This window comes from Eupeodes corollae, chromosome 1 (assembly GCF_945859685.1).
Source record: "Eupeodes corollae chromosome 1, idEupCoro1.1, whole genome shotgun sequence".
Classification (NCBI taxonomy): Eukaryota; Metazoa; Arthropoda; class Insecta; order Diptera; family Syrphidae; genus Eupeodes; species Eupeodes corollae.
Window position 1 is genome coordinate 39685552 of NC_079147.1, and position 17046 is coordinate 39702597.

The 17046-nt window shown below is 41.3% G+C and overlaps 1 protein-coding gene across 1 annotated transcript in view; it reads right to left on the reverse strand.

Annotated features, from left to right (window-relative positions):
- The window catches only part of LOC129941029 (two pore potassium channel protein sup-9), a 54556-nt gene that overhangs the window by 24570 nt on the left and 12940 nt on the right, over positions 1 to 17046 (reverse strand). Inside the window, exons 2-3 of the mRNA XM_056049572.1 lie at positions 845 to 1127; positions 575 to 765 (exon numbers count right to left, since the gene is read on the reverse strand). Of these exons, the coding sequence (XP_055905547.1) occupies positions 575 to 765; positions 845 to 1127 (474 nt within the window). The remainder of the gene's footprint in view (positions 1 to 574; positions 766 to 844; positions 1128 to 17046) is intronic.

The window sequence follows — 17046 nt, forward strand, 5'->3', positions numbered from 1 at the left end:
AAATTGAATAGTTAGAGAATTGCTATCATTATACTAATTTCGGTCAGCGTGTATTTACAAGAGTTGTCGTTTTTGTTTTTTAGGAGAAAACCATGTTATAAGTATTTTTATGATACACTTTTTAAATCCTTTACGAGATCATCCAGAATCTAACATTTTTAGTTCAAAACATGATTACAATAGTAACGGGGTTTTATATTGGCAGATTCAGATTTCAAAAATTGATTTTTTTTTTGTGGCGCATGGAACACAATTGGGATTTTTTTTTTTGTGTCATTTTATTATTATAACTTTGTGTACGTGTTAACGAGAGTGGTAGAGTTGTCAAATATTTTTTAAAAATTTAGTTAATATTAAGTGCAAAGAGGGGTTAATCTACCAAAAAAATCAGATGTCCAGATTTGATCTTTTAGTAACTAATTTTAAATATGGAAACAAAGTGAAAATCAATTGTTTCATTAAAATTAAATATAATCGTCAGTTAACAAATTTATCGCTTGAATATTGAACATTTGTATGCCTACGGTTTATTTAATAATAAAATATAATTTAAGAATTTTCATTTAATACAAACCTATAGTAGTTAGAGTAATAAAACAGTAATATACTGAATCAAAATAGCTCCAGCCCTCAAATTTCGAGAAGGCCGCAGCACCACCGGCTATCGTTAGAGAGCTTAAAGTTGTAACAACACAAATTAAATCTACTTCGGAAGCCGCAGTTCGTTTACAGCGAAGTGATATCCTCACTGATTGTATAACAAAGCTGTAATAAAATAAAATTTAAAAACATTACGTTAACGACTTTCAAATTATTGATATTTTGAAAAAAAAAAAGTATTTACCTGCTCAGTCTATTCACTCTTTCTCCAATACTTTGGAACATTACAAGACCCAATGGTATGCCAACAATTGCATAACACATTGTAAAGAGTTTTCCGCCAATTGTACTTGGTGTTGAATGTCCATAGCCGATCGTGGTTAGAACGGTGGTAGCATAATAAAATGCTCCCGTGAATTTCCATTGTTGTCCGGCTTTGTGTGGTTCAGATTTTAAGACAACAGTTTCCATTACCTTGAAGTCTTCTTGTGAAACATTATATTTTCGTATAATCATATCTTCGACGGCTGAAAGAAAAAAAACCAAAAATTATTAAATTCTGCTGAATTCATTACAAAACTTAGTAAAAATTATACAGTGGTGATAAGAAGAACATTAAAGTATTTTGTGCCGCGCTATTAATGACTTTCAATATTCAAGTTTCCGTGAGATGTCAAAATATTTTACCTCAAAAACAATCGAATGTAAACACCGGTCATAAATGCTACAATATAATTGAACAACCATTTTAACTAATTGAATGTGTGTCAAAAAATACTTCTGAAATTTCGCTTTAGCCATAAAAATAGCTTAATACATAATTTCTTACACCGCTTGCAACTTTATTTTCGTCTTGCTTGACAAACAAGAGTTCATATTCATAAGTTTGTTTTTGAAACGTCAAACCAGCACAAAAACTCTGAAAACTTTATTTCCTTTTAAATGTAATTTCACAACTCTAATCTTTTACTGTGAACACACCCTTAATCTGTCAATGTAAAAAAATTCAAATTAAACAACATTTTCGTTTCTTAAGGAAATTGTCAAAGTAGCTTTTTCTTGATAACGTCAAATTATCATTATATGGGTTATTTGTCAAATGAAAACACTCATTGGCATCAATAAGTATACATTTACCAAAAATTCAAATTGTATAGTTGAACGAAATGATAGTCACATAAAAGCTGCAAAAGATCGTTACTGAGATACTTTGCACCCTTAATCCAATATTGATGTTCAAATGGTAAACATGTGCATTCAAGAGGACACAAGCGTCCACTGGTTTTTCTCAAAACCCACCTCTGTCTATCAACTTCTACTCTCACCTCCCCGCGGTGAACATCGGGTGCCTAGTACCTCAACTGGAGATTGGGTTCCAACCCCAGTGGAATGTTGTTGGGGGCAGCAAACGAGAGAGGGGAATAGAGGTGTTTCTACTAAGGCACCTCTCCTTATCCAGGCGGCAGCGGACGAATTCTCGAGATAGAATCAACGATGGCGTCTACAGTTCCAGTAAGGTTGGACTACTTAGTGAACACCTTATAGGACTTCTTCGACATATTCGGAGCTCAAGCCTGTAAGGAGCGGTTTTTCCCCCTTCCCTTCCTTGGAGTTATACTAAGGATCTGGCCCTCCAGGTTGGGGTTGTGCAGTCGGGTGACTTCCTGGCCACGTACAAAATACCTTTAGTTGCGAAGCACCAACAAGCCTCGGATACGGACGGATTAACTGTTCACAACCCAAGCAAACGAAATAAGGACAACGAACTTCGGATCTGTACGTGGAATGTTAGGTCCCTTAACAGACCACGTGCAGCCGAACAATTAGCGGAAGCCCTTAACTCCTGCAAGTCATATATAACCGCGATCCGAAGTGCGATGGGGTGGACCGGACAAACGCAAACTAAGAGAACAAAGAAAGCGTCTATTTGGGTGTGGATTTGTTGTTGGAACTAGACACAGGCAAAAAGTCTTGAGTAGCAACAGTGCAGGCGAGCGCATCACAGCAATCCGCACCAAGGCTTAATTCGCCAACATAAGCCTAATATACGCCCCAACAGAGGAGAGAGATGACGACACCAAAGACATATTCTTCAAGCTCTTGGACAAGACATATGAGCAGTGCCCTGGCTATGAAATTAAAATTATCTTAGGAGATTTTAACGCCAACAGACATCTTTGGGAGATACATCCTGCACGACACCACCTCCGACAACGGATTCAGGCTGATCGATTTCGCTGCGGGGCGAGACGTTCTGGTAGCTAGTACGCAGTTAACACATTTCAATATCCACAAGGGGACGTGGAAATCTCCTGATCAATCAACCGTCAACCAGATCTCCAGTATAAAGGATATCCAAACTTTCCGAAGGGCAAACATTTATTTGGACCACTACCTCGTTGTAGCCAAGGTACTGTTACGGATATCCCGATCCAAGCCAAAACAAGGAAGTGCTGTAAGAAGATTCGACGTTAGACGGCTACAATCGCAAGAGACTGCCATGTCCTTTTCCGATCGAGTCTCTAATAACCTCTTAAATAGTCCTATCCTGCCTGCATTGGCAACATTGACTTGTAGCTATCAGAGAAGCAGCCTCTGAAGTGCTAGGTTTCACACAGCCACCACAGCGAAACCCCTGGTTTGACGACAAATGCCTGCAAGCGCACACAGCGAAACAACAGGCCTACAAAACGGCGCTGCACAGGAGGACCAGTACTGCTCGCGAGCTCTACAAGCAGTAGAGGAGAGAGGAACACTGGCTTCTTAGATCAAAAAAAGATGGCACGAGAAGCGCGCGATCGAGGAGATAGAGGGATGTCACAACACTAATGAGGTTCGTAAATTTTACCAAAAGGTAAAAAAAACCTCCCAAGGGTACCAGCCACGAACCGAAGCCTGTAAAGACGATCAAGGGAACATCGTAGTAGAACCACAGTCGATGCTGAGAATATGGAAAGATCACTTCTCCAAATTATATAGCGGCGATGACGAACCGAATTCCGCTGTAAGGGAGATAGAACCACTCAACCTCAGCGACGCAGATCAACAATTCCGCCTACCCGACCTTGACAAAGTGAAGATAGCTATATCTAAACTTAAGTCAAACAAAGCTGCTGGAGCTGACGGCATCGCTGCCGAACTATTCAAAGCAGCAGGCGATGACTTGGTAGGGAGCAAACACCAACTAATCTGCAAAATATGGTCGGAAGAAAGCATGCCTGATGAGTGGAATCTCAGCATAGTGTGCCCGATACATAAGAAAGGAGACCCTCTAAACTGCGCCAACTACAGAGTCATCAGTCTCCTTAATATTGTATCGCAGACCAAGAAAGTTCACTATCGACCAAATATTCACACTATGGCAGATCTTGGAAAAAACCCAGTAACTTCAAATCTATACCCACCATCTCTTTATCGATTTTAAAGCCGCATATGACAGCATCTATAGGAAGTGGCTCTACAGAGCAATGTCTGGTTTTGGCATCCCGTCAAACTTATCCGTTTGTGCAGAATGACGATGGAGAATGCACGATGTTCTATCAAGGTCGGAAAAGATCTTACCGATGCATTTGATGTCAAAAAGGTTTTAGACAAGGCGATGCACTGTCATGCGACTTCTTCAACATCGTTCTGGAAAGAATTGTGCAAAACTCGACCGTCAACACTAGAGGCACAATCTTCCAAAGGTCCATCCAATTACTGGGATACGCAGATGATATTGACATAATTGGAAGATCAAAGCGTGATGTCAGTGGAGAGTTTTTAAGTATTGCGAATGAAGCGAAGAAGATGGGTTTAGTATTCAATGAGGTCAAGACCAAGTGTATCAAATCAAATCAAATGGGGTGGCGCAACAGTCCGTTGTGAACCAGGGCCTAGTGACTTACAACTCTCAACCATTCCTGTGTGCGAGTACTGTTGTCAGGAATGGAAGGGACCTACAATTTAAGGCCGAATCCGAACGGCTAGTATGAGAAAGCACTTTTTCATGACAAGAATTACTCTTGAAGGAATTGTCAATTCCTCGCAAGAGGCAGTACCCGCGAAAATTATTTTTTTTAAATTATGGTGGCACAGGCAGGGATTGAACCCAAGACCTCTTGCATGACAGTCCAACGCACTAACCATCATGCTACGGGTACTACTGTGTATGCTGTCATTAAAAAAGAATATTGAACAACGACGTCTTTCACAAAACGTCACCATTTAGAGATTAGAGCTATAAATTTCAGGTAGTTGAGGATTTTGTTACCTAGGCAACGCCAAAACTCAGACAACGACACCAGCCCTGGAATCAAATGGAGAATAACTCTTCCAAATCGCTGCTTCTTGGGATTTAGAAGGCATTTGAGTTGTAAAGCCCTCTCTCGAGCATCTAAGATCACCATCTACATATAAGATACTCATCATATCGGTTCTCATTTATGGCGCTGAGACCTGGACCCTTTCAAAGGAAGATGAGAGCGTCTTAGGATGCTTCGAGAGAAAAATTCTTCGGGTGATTTTTGGTCCCGTATGCATAGATGGAGAATGGAGTACAACGACATTGACCTAGTTAACAGAATTAAAGTCCAACGGCTTAGATGGCTGGGTCATGTAGAACGAATGGACATCAACGCTCCAGTCCGGAAGGTCTTCGAATCCAATCCCGGGAGACGGCGCAGTAGAGGAAGACCGCGAACCATTTGGGTGAAAATCTCTACCAACTTGGCGTGCGAAACTGGAGACAGCTAGCTAGGGACCGAGCTGGCTGGAGACACTTGTTGGTTGAGGCCCAGTTCCATCCTGGACTGTACCGCCACCTTAAGTAAGTAAGTAAGTAATCCAATATTGAACGATATAGGAACAAATCGGGAAGCATGCGATTATTTGAAATCAAACTTCGATGGAAGAGCTTTAAGGATACTACCTTTTAGAACGTCGACATTGTATAAAATATCAGAAGTGTTATCGGTACTCCACGCCCAACAACAAGCCACAGAAATAGTGCTTTACAGGTCAAAGAATATGACGTATACTACAGCTGTCATAAAAAACACCATATGTTCGAAGAAGCCTCCCTAGTCTGCTAAAAAGTGAAATCTACTATTATCGATTTTAACGCTACAGGGAAAAGGCTAGAGTCTCTTTAAGAAGAGAAAGAGTCTTACTACAAGTAGAAAGGGTCCTAATCCAGTGCGTGCCCAAGTTATAATGCATAACGCAGGCACGAAGACATCATGTCTTAGACCTAGCAGCATCGAAAAACTTGATTGTTGTGAGTACCAGGTTTCCGCGTAAAGATATTTACGAAGCGACCTGCGGATAACCCAATGAAGACATTACAAAATAGAAGACGTGTTGATAGACGGTCGCCAGTTATCGGACCTGATGACTGATGTCGGTACGAACGTACCGTGGTGCCAATATTGACGTATCACATCCGCCGATTAGGTTCGAACAAACGCGTGTGTCCTATGAAACGAGAATACCAGTAACACCTTTGGTCATACTTTAGAACGTTAAAACTCGCCTTCAATGAGGAGAATAAGTCTTGGGGCCAGCATGCCAAGTGTAGAAGATATGTAAGTGGATACACCTCAAAAATACTGTCATTAGTACTACCAACTCTATCTTAAGCAGCAATTGTGGAGACTGGAGAGCGACTGGTTAGATACGACTGAACGTAAGAATGTTGCATACCGAGCAATGCAGATTCTGAGACCTTTCAATAGTTCTTCTTCTTTGAACATTTAGGTTTACTTTGAAATTCTTTAGGAAAATGTTCCAACTTTTCTTCCAAAATTAACAAATAAAGTACATCGGTATAAAATCAAATGTGGTCAGAAATTAAAAGGGAGTATGAGTTTTTAAAAAAAAAATTGTATACAAGCAACAAATCTTGTGTCTTGAATCGAATATTAAGAATAATCCTAAGAGTTTTTGGGCATTTAAAAATAAATTGGGTGGCGCAACAGTCCGTTTGAGAACTAGGGCCTTGTGACTAACAACTTTCAACAACAGGAATGGTTGTGAGTTGTCAGTCACTAGGCACTAGTTCTCAAACGGACTGTTGGGGCACCCAATTTATTTATAGTCCAGCTCGAGAAGCTGGTGTTGGGTTACTCCTTATAAAAACGGCAACCAGGAGCCTTATTTCGTGGGAGCGCATGGGGAAAGGCTTATCAAATCTAGGTTTCAAAGTAAAGTACGACCCATTCCCATTATACGGTGTTACGCTCCGAGTGAGCTCGCATGTCGCATCTGATGAAGAGAAAGAATGCTTTTATAGTCAACTAGAATCCGCCTACAGTAACAACAACGGGCAAAGGCATGTGATGGGTGTTCACGGAGTCGGCAATTGCAACGATAATGGTGAGAGGTTCATTGACTTCTGCAACGCCAATAGCCTTGTGATTGGTGGCTCTATGCTTGAACACAAACTCTGTCATAAAATTAGCTGGGTGTTGAGCGACAGGCAAGCGTCTTCCAACCAAATTGGCCACTTCGCGATTAGTCGTCGCTTTAGGAGCAGTCTCTTTGATGTACGAAACAAAAGAGGCACCGATATGGGAATTGCCCGTGACCATCACTTAATGATAGCTACCCTAAGATTGCAGACAGCTACAGTTTGAAGATCCAACGGAACAACACGAGCCCCCAAATTCAACATCGCCAGACTAAAGGACCCACTACCCGTCAACTATTTAGGGACCACCTGTCATACGAAGTGAGAACAATCAGCAGCACAGTACATGACGACATCGAACACCATTGCAATGCTGGGAAAAATGTTTTCATTTCAGGTGCTGACAGAATAGTCGGTCGGAAAAAAGAAAGCAACAACACTTGGCTTTCAGAAGAATCTTGGGCAAGGGTCAACGAACGCAAACAGTAAAGGGCTCGAATAACTGCTGCACAAAAGGAAGAAAGAAACGAACTGGATTCCTCGTATTGCATGAAAAAGAGAGAGGTTCACCGCAGTGTGCGCCGCGACAAGCGTTACTACATCAACGCATTGGTGCAAGAAGCAGAAGATGCTGCAAACAGGTGCGACAGCAGGACCGTTTACAGAATTACCAAAGAGCTGACCGGTGCACACAGCTCAAAGCAACACCTGGTGAAAGATGTAGACGGTACTGTGATAAGTTCGGTGGATGAGCAAGTCAGAAGGTGGAAAGAACACTTTTCCTTGGTCAGAAACCGAGTTTTTGCAAACAACGGGCAGCCGACAAATTTTGAAGCCCCTGAAGAAACTAAACCCCGAATCCGCACCGCACCTCCCAGTAAGGATAAGATCGTTGCCGCAATTAAAAACCTTAAGAACAACAAAGCGGTAGGACTTGATGAAATTCCAGAGCTTTTAAAAAAGCTCTAACGTCATAAAGCGAACTGTTTCATCCGCTTATAAAAGAAGCATGAACAACCGAAAGCTTCCTCGATGAGTGGAAGAAGGGAATTATCTTCAAGCTGCCAAAAAAAGAAGATCTTACAAATTGCGAAAACAGAAGAGGAATTCGCGTTCTACCTGCCGGTGCCAAAATAGTAGCAAAAGTCATACTCGAATGCATCAGAGAACACCTTGAGGCCACATTCGATGCCAAACAAGCAGGATTCCGCGCTAAATCATTTTGTAATGATCCACACCCGGCAGATAATTATTGAGCAGTGCGTTGAATATCGACCACCACTACACCTGCTGTTCGTCGACTTCAAGGAAGCCTTTGATAGCGTCAAAGTATATCTGGTTAGCTTTGCGAAAGAGAGGCATCGCATAAAAATTAATTTCTTTATTAAAGCAGCATTTATGGATCTAGGTGTCACGTTCTGCACGATGGTAGGTTGTCAGATGATTTTGAAATCCGAAGCGGAGTCAGACAGGGCTGTATTCTGTCGGCAATATTGTTTTTGTTGGTGATAAGCGATGTACTGCGCTCAGCTCTGTCAGGTAAAGTAGGGATATAATGGACATCCTATTTAAAGCACTTGGATTACGCGGACGATGTTTGCTTACTCTTGCATAGGATCATGGATCTCCATCAAATGACACCAAGTGTGGAGAGAGAAGCAGAAGTCATGGGGCTAAAACTTATTTCCGACAAAACGAAAATGATCAGCCTCGGAACCCGACCATCCTCTCAAATAAATGTTTTCTCGCAAATGGTGGAAAAAGTGGAGAGCTTTCAATAACTTGGAAGCATTGTTTCCATCGAAGGCGGAACCGAACAAGACGTCATCTGCCGCATCGGCAAAGCAACAGCGGCTTTCGGTTTTTCAAAAATTTGGAGGAATAACTCTATCAGCTTAATAACAAAGCTACGACTGTTTCGCACAAATGTCGAATCTGTGCTTCTTTATGGGTGCAGCAACTTGGAAGGTTACTTCAGCCATTACAAGAAAGCTGCAAATCTTAGGATTCTTAGGATTTTCTGGCCAAACAGCATATCAAGTGAGGTCCACCATAGAGGGACAGGTCAGGAACCTATAAGATCTATAATACGAAGACTTAAGTGGCAATGGATTGGTCATACGCTTCGAAAAGGTAAAAGTCAAAGGCAGTGCAATCCGCTCACAAAAAGAGGAAAAAAACGCTGGACGACCGAGAAGCACATGGTGCCGGACAGTCGAGGCGCAATCAGCGCCACTAGGCAAGAGTTGGATGGAGCTGAAACACATCTCCGGAAACAGTACACGATGGCGCGTTGTCGTAGTAGAGGCCCTATGCCCCTTAAGGAGTTCCCAACGTACTTAATTGGTCTGAGGACCTAAGTAAGTAAGTATCATAGTTATTAGTCTAAATAGAGTGTGTAACTTTTAAGACGAATAAATAAATACATAGTTTTCTATTGATTTTTAACGAGATTAAAATTTAATATTGAAAGCTTTGAAGTTTTCTAACAATTCTAAAAATCGAGAACAAATGAATCAAATTGGTACACTGAGGCGTATACTCACTTTTAAAGGGTGATTTTTTTGAGGTTAGGATTTTCATGCATTAGTATTTGACAGATCAGGCGGGATTTCAGACATGGTGTCAAAGAGAAAGATGCTCAGTATGCTTTGACATTTCATCATGAATAGACTTACTAACGAGCAACGCTTGCAAATCATTGAATTTTATTACCAAAATCAGTGTTCGGTTCGAAATGTGTTTCGCGCTTTACGTCCGATTTATGGTCTACATAATCGACCAAGTGAGCAAACAATTAATGCGATTGTGACCAAGTTTCGCACTCAGTTTACTTTATTGGACATTAAACCAACCACACGAATGCGTACAGTGCGTACAGAAGAGAATATTGCGTCTGTTTTTGAGAGTGTTGCTGAAGACCGTGAAATGATTCGTCGCCGTTCGCAGCAAGTGGGTTTGTGTTATTCGACCACATGGAAGATTTTACGCAAAGATCTTGGTGTAAAACCGTATAAAATACAGCTCGTGCAAGAACTGAAGCCGAACGATCTGCCACAACGTCGAATTTTCAGTGAATGGGCGCTAGAGCAGTTGGCAGAAAATCCGCTTTTTTATCGACAAATTTTGTTCAGCGATGAATGGCTACGTAAATAAGCAAAATTGCCGCATTTGGAGTGAAGAGCAACCAGAAGCCGTTCAAGAACTGCCCATGCATCCCGAAAATGCACTGTTTGGTGTGGTTTGTACGCTGGTGGAATTATTGGACCGTATTTTTTCAAAGATGCTGTTGGACGCAACGTTACGGTGAATGGCGATCGCTATCGTTCAATGCTAACAAACTTTTTGTTGCCAAAAATGGAAGAACTGAACTTGGTTGACATGTGGTTTCAACAAGATGGCGCTACATGCCACACAGCTCGCGATTCTATGGCCATTTTGAGGGAAAACTTCGGAGAACAATTCATCTCAAGGAATGGACCGGTAAGTTGGCCACCAAGATCATGCGATTTGACGCCTTTAGACTATTTTTTGTGAGGCTACGTCAAGTCTAAAGTCTACACAAATAAGCCAGCAACTATTCCAGCTTTGGAAGACAACATTTCCGAAGAAATTCGGGCTATTCCGGCCGAAATGCTCGAAAAAGTTACCCAAAATTGGACTTTCCGAATGGACCACCTAAGACGCAGCCGCGGTCAACATTTAAATGAAATTATCTTCAAAAAGTAAATGTCATGGACCAATCTAACGTTTCAAATAAAGAATCGATGAGATTTTGCAAATTGTATGCGTTTTTTTTTTTTAAAGTTCTCAAGCTCTTAAAAAATCACCGTTTATTATTCAAACCAAAAGTAGGATAAGACAAATTTATTTTCAACTCCAAAATTGGTGACTCAATAAATAAACATCAAATTTAATAGCACATAATATGTATGCAGATTATTGCCTGCATCTTCAATTACTTATAAACATGTATGTTCATTGTACATTTACTTAACACTAAATCAAAAATAGCTTAAAGTTAAAGTAAATAAATGTGAATGTGAATGTGAGTTCTTGATTTTCAAAAAGTTCACAAATCTCAAAAGAACAAAAGATCCGTAAAACCAATTGTTTCCCCTCAAAGTCCACAAACCAACAACTTTCAAAACCAAAACCACTATATCATTTATAGACCAGAACCACTACCTACCAGCATCATCACTATTGAGGGGTTCTTCAACTCAAAAACAAGGCCATTATGAACTTGTTTGAAAAAAAAAAAAAACAAAAAAAAATAAAAATAAAGTTGATGAATACGTCATCTGCATGGTTTGCATTGAATTGTATACGAAAACTGTAACAGTTAGTTACCTAGGTAGAGAGGTACTTTTGTATTCTACACAAAATTCACTCATCACTCTCGTGTCAATAATAGAACAAATTGGATTTCGTCTACATCATCGCACCACGTATAGAAAATAAACCAACCCTCAAGCCCATATAAATTCTGCAATGCCAATGACTTTATTATACCTCCATGGCAACTTTTTTACTACCTTACCTACCACCTAGTTACTTCCATTAACATCTTTTCTAATTGAAAAAAAACTGACCTGTTAGAAACGGTTCTGGGTACCGAGAAAAATAAGAGAGCTATGAGAGTACAGTGAACCTTCAAACTAATTTTAGCTCCTCCAAGGAGTTATCTTCAAAAGTGTCCCCAATAAATATAAACATATAAGAGCAGGTTTGGAGCCAAAACTAGAGCCAGTACCATATCCAGAATCGTCAACCTCAAGAGGCAAATAACGACGACTAGGACGAGTACGAGGACGACGCCGAAGAATCGGAAATACCACCACCACCGGCACCGTACCGGCCCAGCATCATCCAAAATAAAATAAAAATATACATATACCCGTATTTATATCTGCAATGGAATCGTCATCACTGCTCTGCTGCTGCTGTGCTCTGCTCCACTCTCGCTGTGAAGTGTTATTTTATTGTAAATAAATTACATAAACAGCAACAGCACAGGACGAAACCTCAGGGTAACTCGTAAAAAGTTTACTCCAACAAAGTATGTAGCTCTGTAGCAAAACTGACACTACAACCGACGACAACGATGGTGACGCGACGCGACGCAGCACGGCAGCAGTAGGAAAGGAAGGACAAATTAAGCCCAAAAGGGTTAAAGAAACCAGAAAACGTTCGTGACCTGATTGCCTCACTGACTGGTCCCTTGCGTAACCCCGGAAACTTAAGCGACGACTACCAAAACGACTATGACTAGAAAACGCCGCACTACAGCATATCTACATGCTCACGTACCAATTTGTGTGTACATCTCTATCTCAGATGTGGGATAGATGACGATCTCCCTGCCTTGGCTGTAAGAAGCCTTGAGGCAGCAACAAGACACACGTTGCATCACCCTCATTGATTTTTGTTTCTTAAAAATTAAAATAAAAAAAAAACAAAGCTTTATATATGAGTTACGAGTACACATCTTTTTTTTTGGCGCATTGGTTGATAAAGGACCAATTCCCAATGTTCTTGGAAACATTTTTCATATGAAGAAAAAGCGGTGTAGTGTTTTTTAAAAGTAAAAAGATACTTTTTGTTTACGAGACAAATTTATTTATACTCCGAAACGCGGAAGGCTTAGTGGTTTTACAAAATGTATATTTTGTTTCTTTTGGTGTTGGTTCCTTTGTTATTGTGACACTTTTTTGAGTTTTTAAATCGAATTTCTTCCAAGTGTTTAAAACCTTTGAAGAAATATTTCACTGGAACAAAAACACTTTATCCAACATGATACGTTATCGCGTGTTGCATGGTTCAAAGGTTAAAACAATGAGTTCTTGAAGGAAAATTCCTCGAAGTATTATTTGAAATAGATTTCGAGAATTTTGAGAGAAACCGTTCGTAGAACTAATTTGAATTTGCTTTAATCTCAGCAAATACTCCTAATATATTATAAATATTAAAAAATTGGAAAAAAAGCAACAGAAACTTCCAATCTATGCCCACAATCTCTTTATCGACTTTGATTTTAAAGCCGCGTATGACAGTATCTATAGGGAAGAGCTCTACAGAGCAATGTCTAGTTTTGGCATCCCTGTCAAACTTATACGTTTGTGCAGAATGACGATGGAGAATGCACGCTGCTCTATCAAGGTCGGAAAACATCTTACCGATGCATTTGATGTCAAAAGAGGTTTTAGACAAGGCGATGCACTGTCATGCGACTTCTTCAACATCGTTCTGGAAAGAATTGTGCAAAACTCAACCGTCAACTTTTCTCTCCAAGCGACCTAAGGTGCTTTCATCCGCTTTTGTCATAGTCCATGCCTCTGCACCGTATAGCAGGACGGGGATAATAATGGTCTTATATAGCAACACTTTGGTCCCTCGAGAGAGGACTTTAATACTCAATTGCTTTCTTAGTCCAAAGAAACAGCGGTTAGCAAGAGTTATTCTGCGTTTGATCTCAGCGCTGGTGTTGTTTTATGCGTTTACAGCGGAGCCTAGGTAGACGAAGTCCTTGACTACCTGAAAGTTACGTCTGTTGATGGTGACGTTTTGACCAAGACGTCGGTGTTGTATGTCCTTTCTAGACGACAGCATGTACTTTGTTTTGCCCTCATTAACCGTTAAACCCATTTTTGCCGCCTCTGACTCAATACTCACAAAGCCCCATTGACATCACGCTAAGTTCTTCCGATTATGTCAATGCCATCAGCATATTCTAGTAATTGGACAGACTTTTAAAAGATAGTGCCTCTAGTGTTGGCGTTTGAGCTCTGCACTATTCTTTCAAGCACGATGTTAAAAAAACCACATGACAGCGCATCACCTTGTCTAAAACCTTTTTTGAATTCTTTGAATTCTCCATGGTCATCCTGCACAAATGGACGAGTTCGGCAGAGATGCCAAAACTATATAGCTTGTCTCTGTAGATGCTGTCATATGCGGCTTTAAAATCGATGAAAAGAAGTTGGGTGTGATGTTATGGGTTTTTTCCAGGATCTGCCATAATGTGAATATTTGATCAACTGTGGACTTTCCTGGTCTAAAACCACACTGATAAGGACCTATTAGGTTGTTGACGATGGGCTTTACGGCAGAGAAGATTTTATAGGGGATGTTAAGTAGACTGATTCCAGATAACAACAACAGATAAGTTGGTGCATGCTCCTAAACAACTTATCTCCACTTATAAAGAGCTCGGCATTCAAGCCATCCCCTCCAGCGGCTTTATTAGACTTCAGCTTAGATATGGCAATCTTTACTTCGTCTAAGTCGGAGCGGGATTGTTGGCTTTCGTCGTCTATGTTGAATGGTTCATCCTGCCTGACAGCGTCCTTCCATATCCTCAGCATTGACTGCGGTTGCACTATGATGTTTCCACTTTCGTCTTTGCAGCCTTCGGTTCTAGGTTTATGTACTTGCGAATTTCGTTTCACCTGTTCATAAAACTTTCGAACTTCATTCCTGCTTTTAAACCTCTCAACATCTTCGACCGCACGCTTCTCATGCCCTCTCTTTTTCGTTCTGAGAAGTCGGCGTTCCTCTCGCCTCTTCTGCTCATAGAACTCATGAGCAGCTCTCGTTCTTTTATGCAGCGCCGCTTTGCGTGCCTGTTGTTTGGCTGCATTCGCCTGCCGACATTCCTCATCAAACCAGGGGTTCCTTGTTGGTGGCTGTTTGAAACCCAGCACATCAGAGGCGTCTTCTCTGATTGCATCTTGGCAATGTTGCCACTGGTTTTCGATACCTTGTGTTGGCGGCAGAGAACTTCGAGAGAGGTTATTTGTAACGCGGTGGGAAAAGGATTTGGCGATCTCTGGCGATTATAGCCGTTCGACGTTGTACCTTCTCCCAGCAGTTCCCTGTTTTGCCTTGGGTCTCACGAGCAGCTCTCGTCCTTTTATGCAGCGCCGCTTTGCGTGCCTGTTGTTTGGCTGCATTTGCCTGCCGACATTCCTCATCAAACCAGGGGTTCCTTGTTGGTGGCTGTTTGAAACCCAGCACATCAGAGGCGTCTTCTCTGATTGCATCTTGGCAATGTTGCCACTGGTTTTCGATACCTTGTGTTGGCGGCAGAGAACTTCGAGAGAGGTTATTTGTAACGCGGTGGGAAAAGGATTTGGCGATCTCTGGCGATTATAGCCGTTCGACGTTGTACCTTCTCCCAGCAGTTCCCTGTTTTGCCTTGGGTCTGGAAATCCGAAGTGCTACCTTGGCTACAACGATGTAGTGGTCCTAGTCGATGTTAGCTCCTCGGAAAGTTCGGACATCCATGATGCTGGAAGCGTGTCTGGCGTCGATCGCAATTTGGTCAATCTGGTTGACGGTAGATTGATCTGGAGAAGTCCAAGTACCTTTGTGGATATTGAGGTGTGGAAAACGCGTACTGGCTACCATGAGTTTTCGCCCGCAGCAAAATCTATGAGCCTGAATCCGTTGTCGGAAGTGTTGTCGTGCAGGCTGTTCTTCCCGATTATTCCACCAAAGATGTCTTCCCTTCCTAGCTTGGCATTAAAATCGCCCAGGACTATTTTAATATCGTAGCTAGGGCACTGCTCATATGTTTTGTCTAAGAGCTCGAAGAACATATCTTTGGTGTTGTCGTCTTTCTCTTCTGTGGGGGCGTGCGCGCATATCAGGCTAATGTTGCCGAGTTTAGCCTTGATGCGTATGGTCATGAGGCGCTCATTGATGCACCTATAGCTCAAGACTTCTTGCCTAAGTCTGGCTCCAATGACGAAGCAGCATCCAAATAAGCGCTGTTGGTTTTCGTGGTAGCTGTCACCATAGTAAATATTGTAGTTTTTCAAGTATATGCTGTCATCAAAAAAGGACAATGAACAACGACATCTTGGATGAAACGTAACCTTGGATAGGTATAACTTCGAGATAGTTAAGGACTTTGTCTACCTAGGCACCGCTATAAATACAGACAACGACACCAGCGCTGAAATCAAACGAAGAATAATTCTTGCAAATCGCTGCTTCTTTGGACTTAAAAGGCAATTGAGAAGTAAACCTCTCTCTTGAGCACCTAAAATCACCATCAATAAGACACTCATCATCCCGGTTCTCATTTATGGCTCTGAGGTCTAGACCCTGTCAGAGAAAGATGAGAGCGTCTTAGGATGCTTCGAGAGAAAAATTCTTCGAGTGATTTTCGGTCCCGTATGCATAGATGGAGAATGGAGGAGAACATATAACGACGAACTGTACGGGCTGTATACCGACACTGACCTAGTTAATAGAATTAGATTCCAACGGCATCGATGGCTGAGTCATGTAGAGCCAATGGACATCAACGCTCCAGCCCGGAAGGTCTTGGAATTAAATCCCGAGGGACGGCGGAGTAGAGGAAGACCGCAACTAAGGTGGCGCAGACAAGTGGGTGAAGACTTCAGCCAACTTGGTGTGCAAAACTGGACACAGCTAGCTAGGGACCGAGCTGGCTGGAGACGCATGTTGGTTGAGGCTCAGGTCCACCCGGACTGTAGCGCCACCTTAAGTAACTAAGTAAGTAAATATTCAAAACCATTGAACTCTTCATAGTTTAATAAAATTGGCCCCTGAAGACATTTTAAAATAAAAAAAAAAACCTTTATGAATTTTAGAACAAAGAGCCAGCTAAGAACAACGAAAAAAGCTGAGGCAACCCACACTGATAACTTCTTATCCGTTTCCATGTTTTGATTTTTCTGTGATTTTCTGTGGGGTGCTTTTTCAATTGGCGGGGGTAGATTTTGGCACTCCATTTTGTTTTGGTGAAATCTGTCAAATCTTTTGTTTATTATTCAGCTTTGTAGTATCAGCGTAACACTAGCCTTTATAAACTTGCATTTACTTGGTAGGTTGGCACCACGTCATTTGTTGTAAGAATTATAAGAAAGACTATCACAAAATAAAAAGAGCAGGCACTTGAATAAAGACTAACCTCACAACACGTTGCTTTTTATTAAACCTATAAAATATCACAAGCTTTTTATGCCAAATCATGATGGTAAGTTACACGATTCAACAGCATGTTTACGGAAGACATGGTGGCC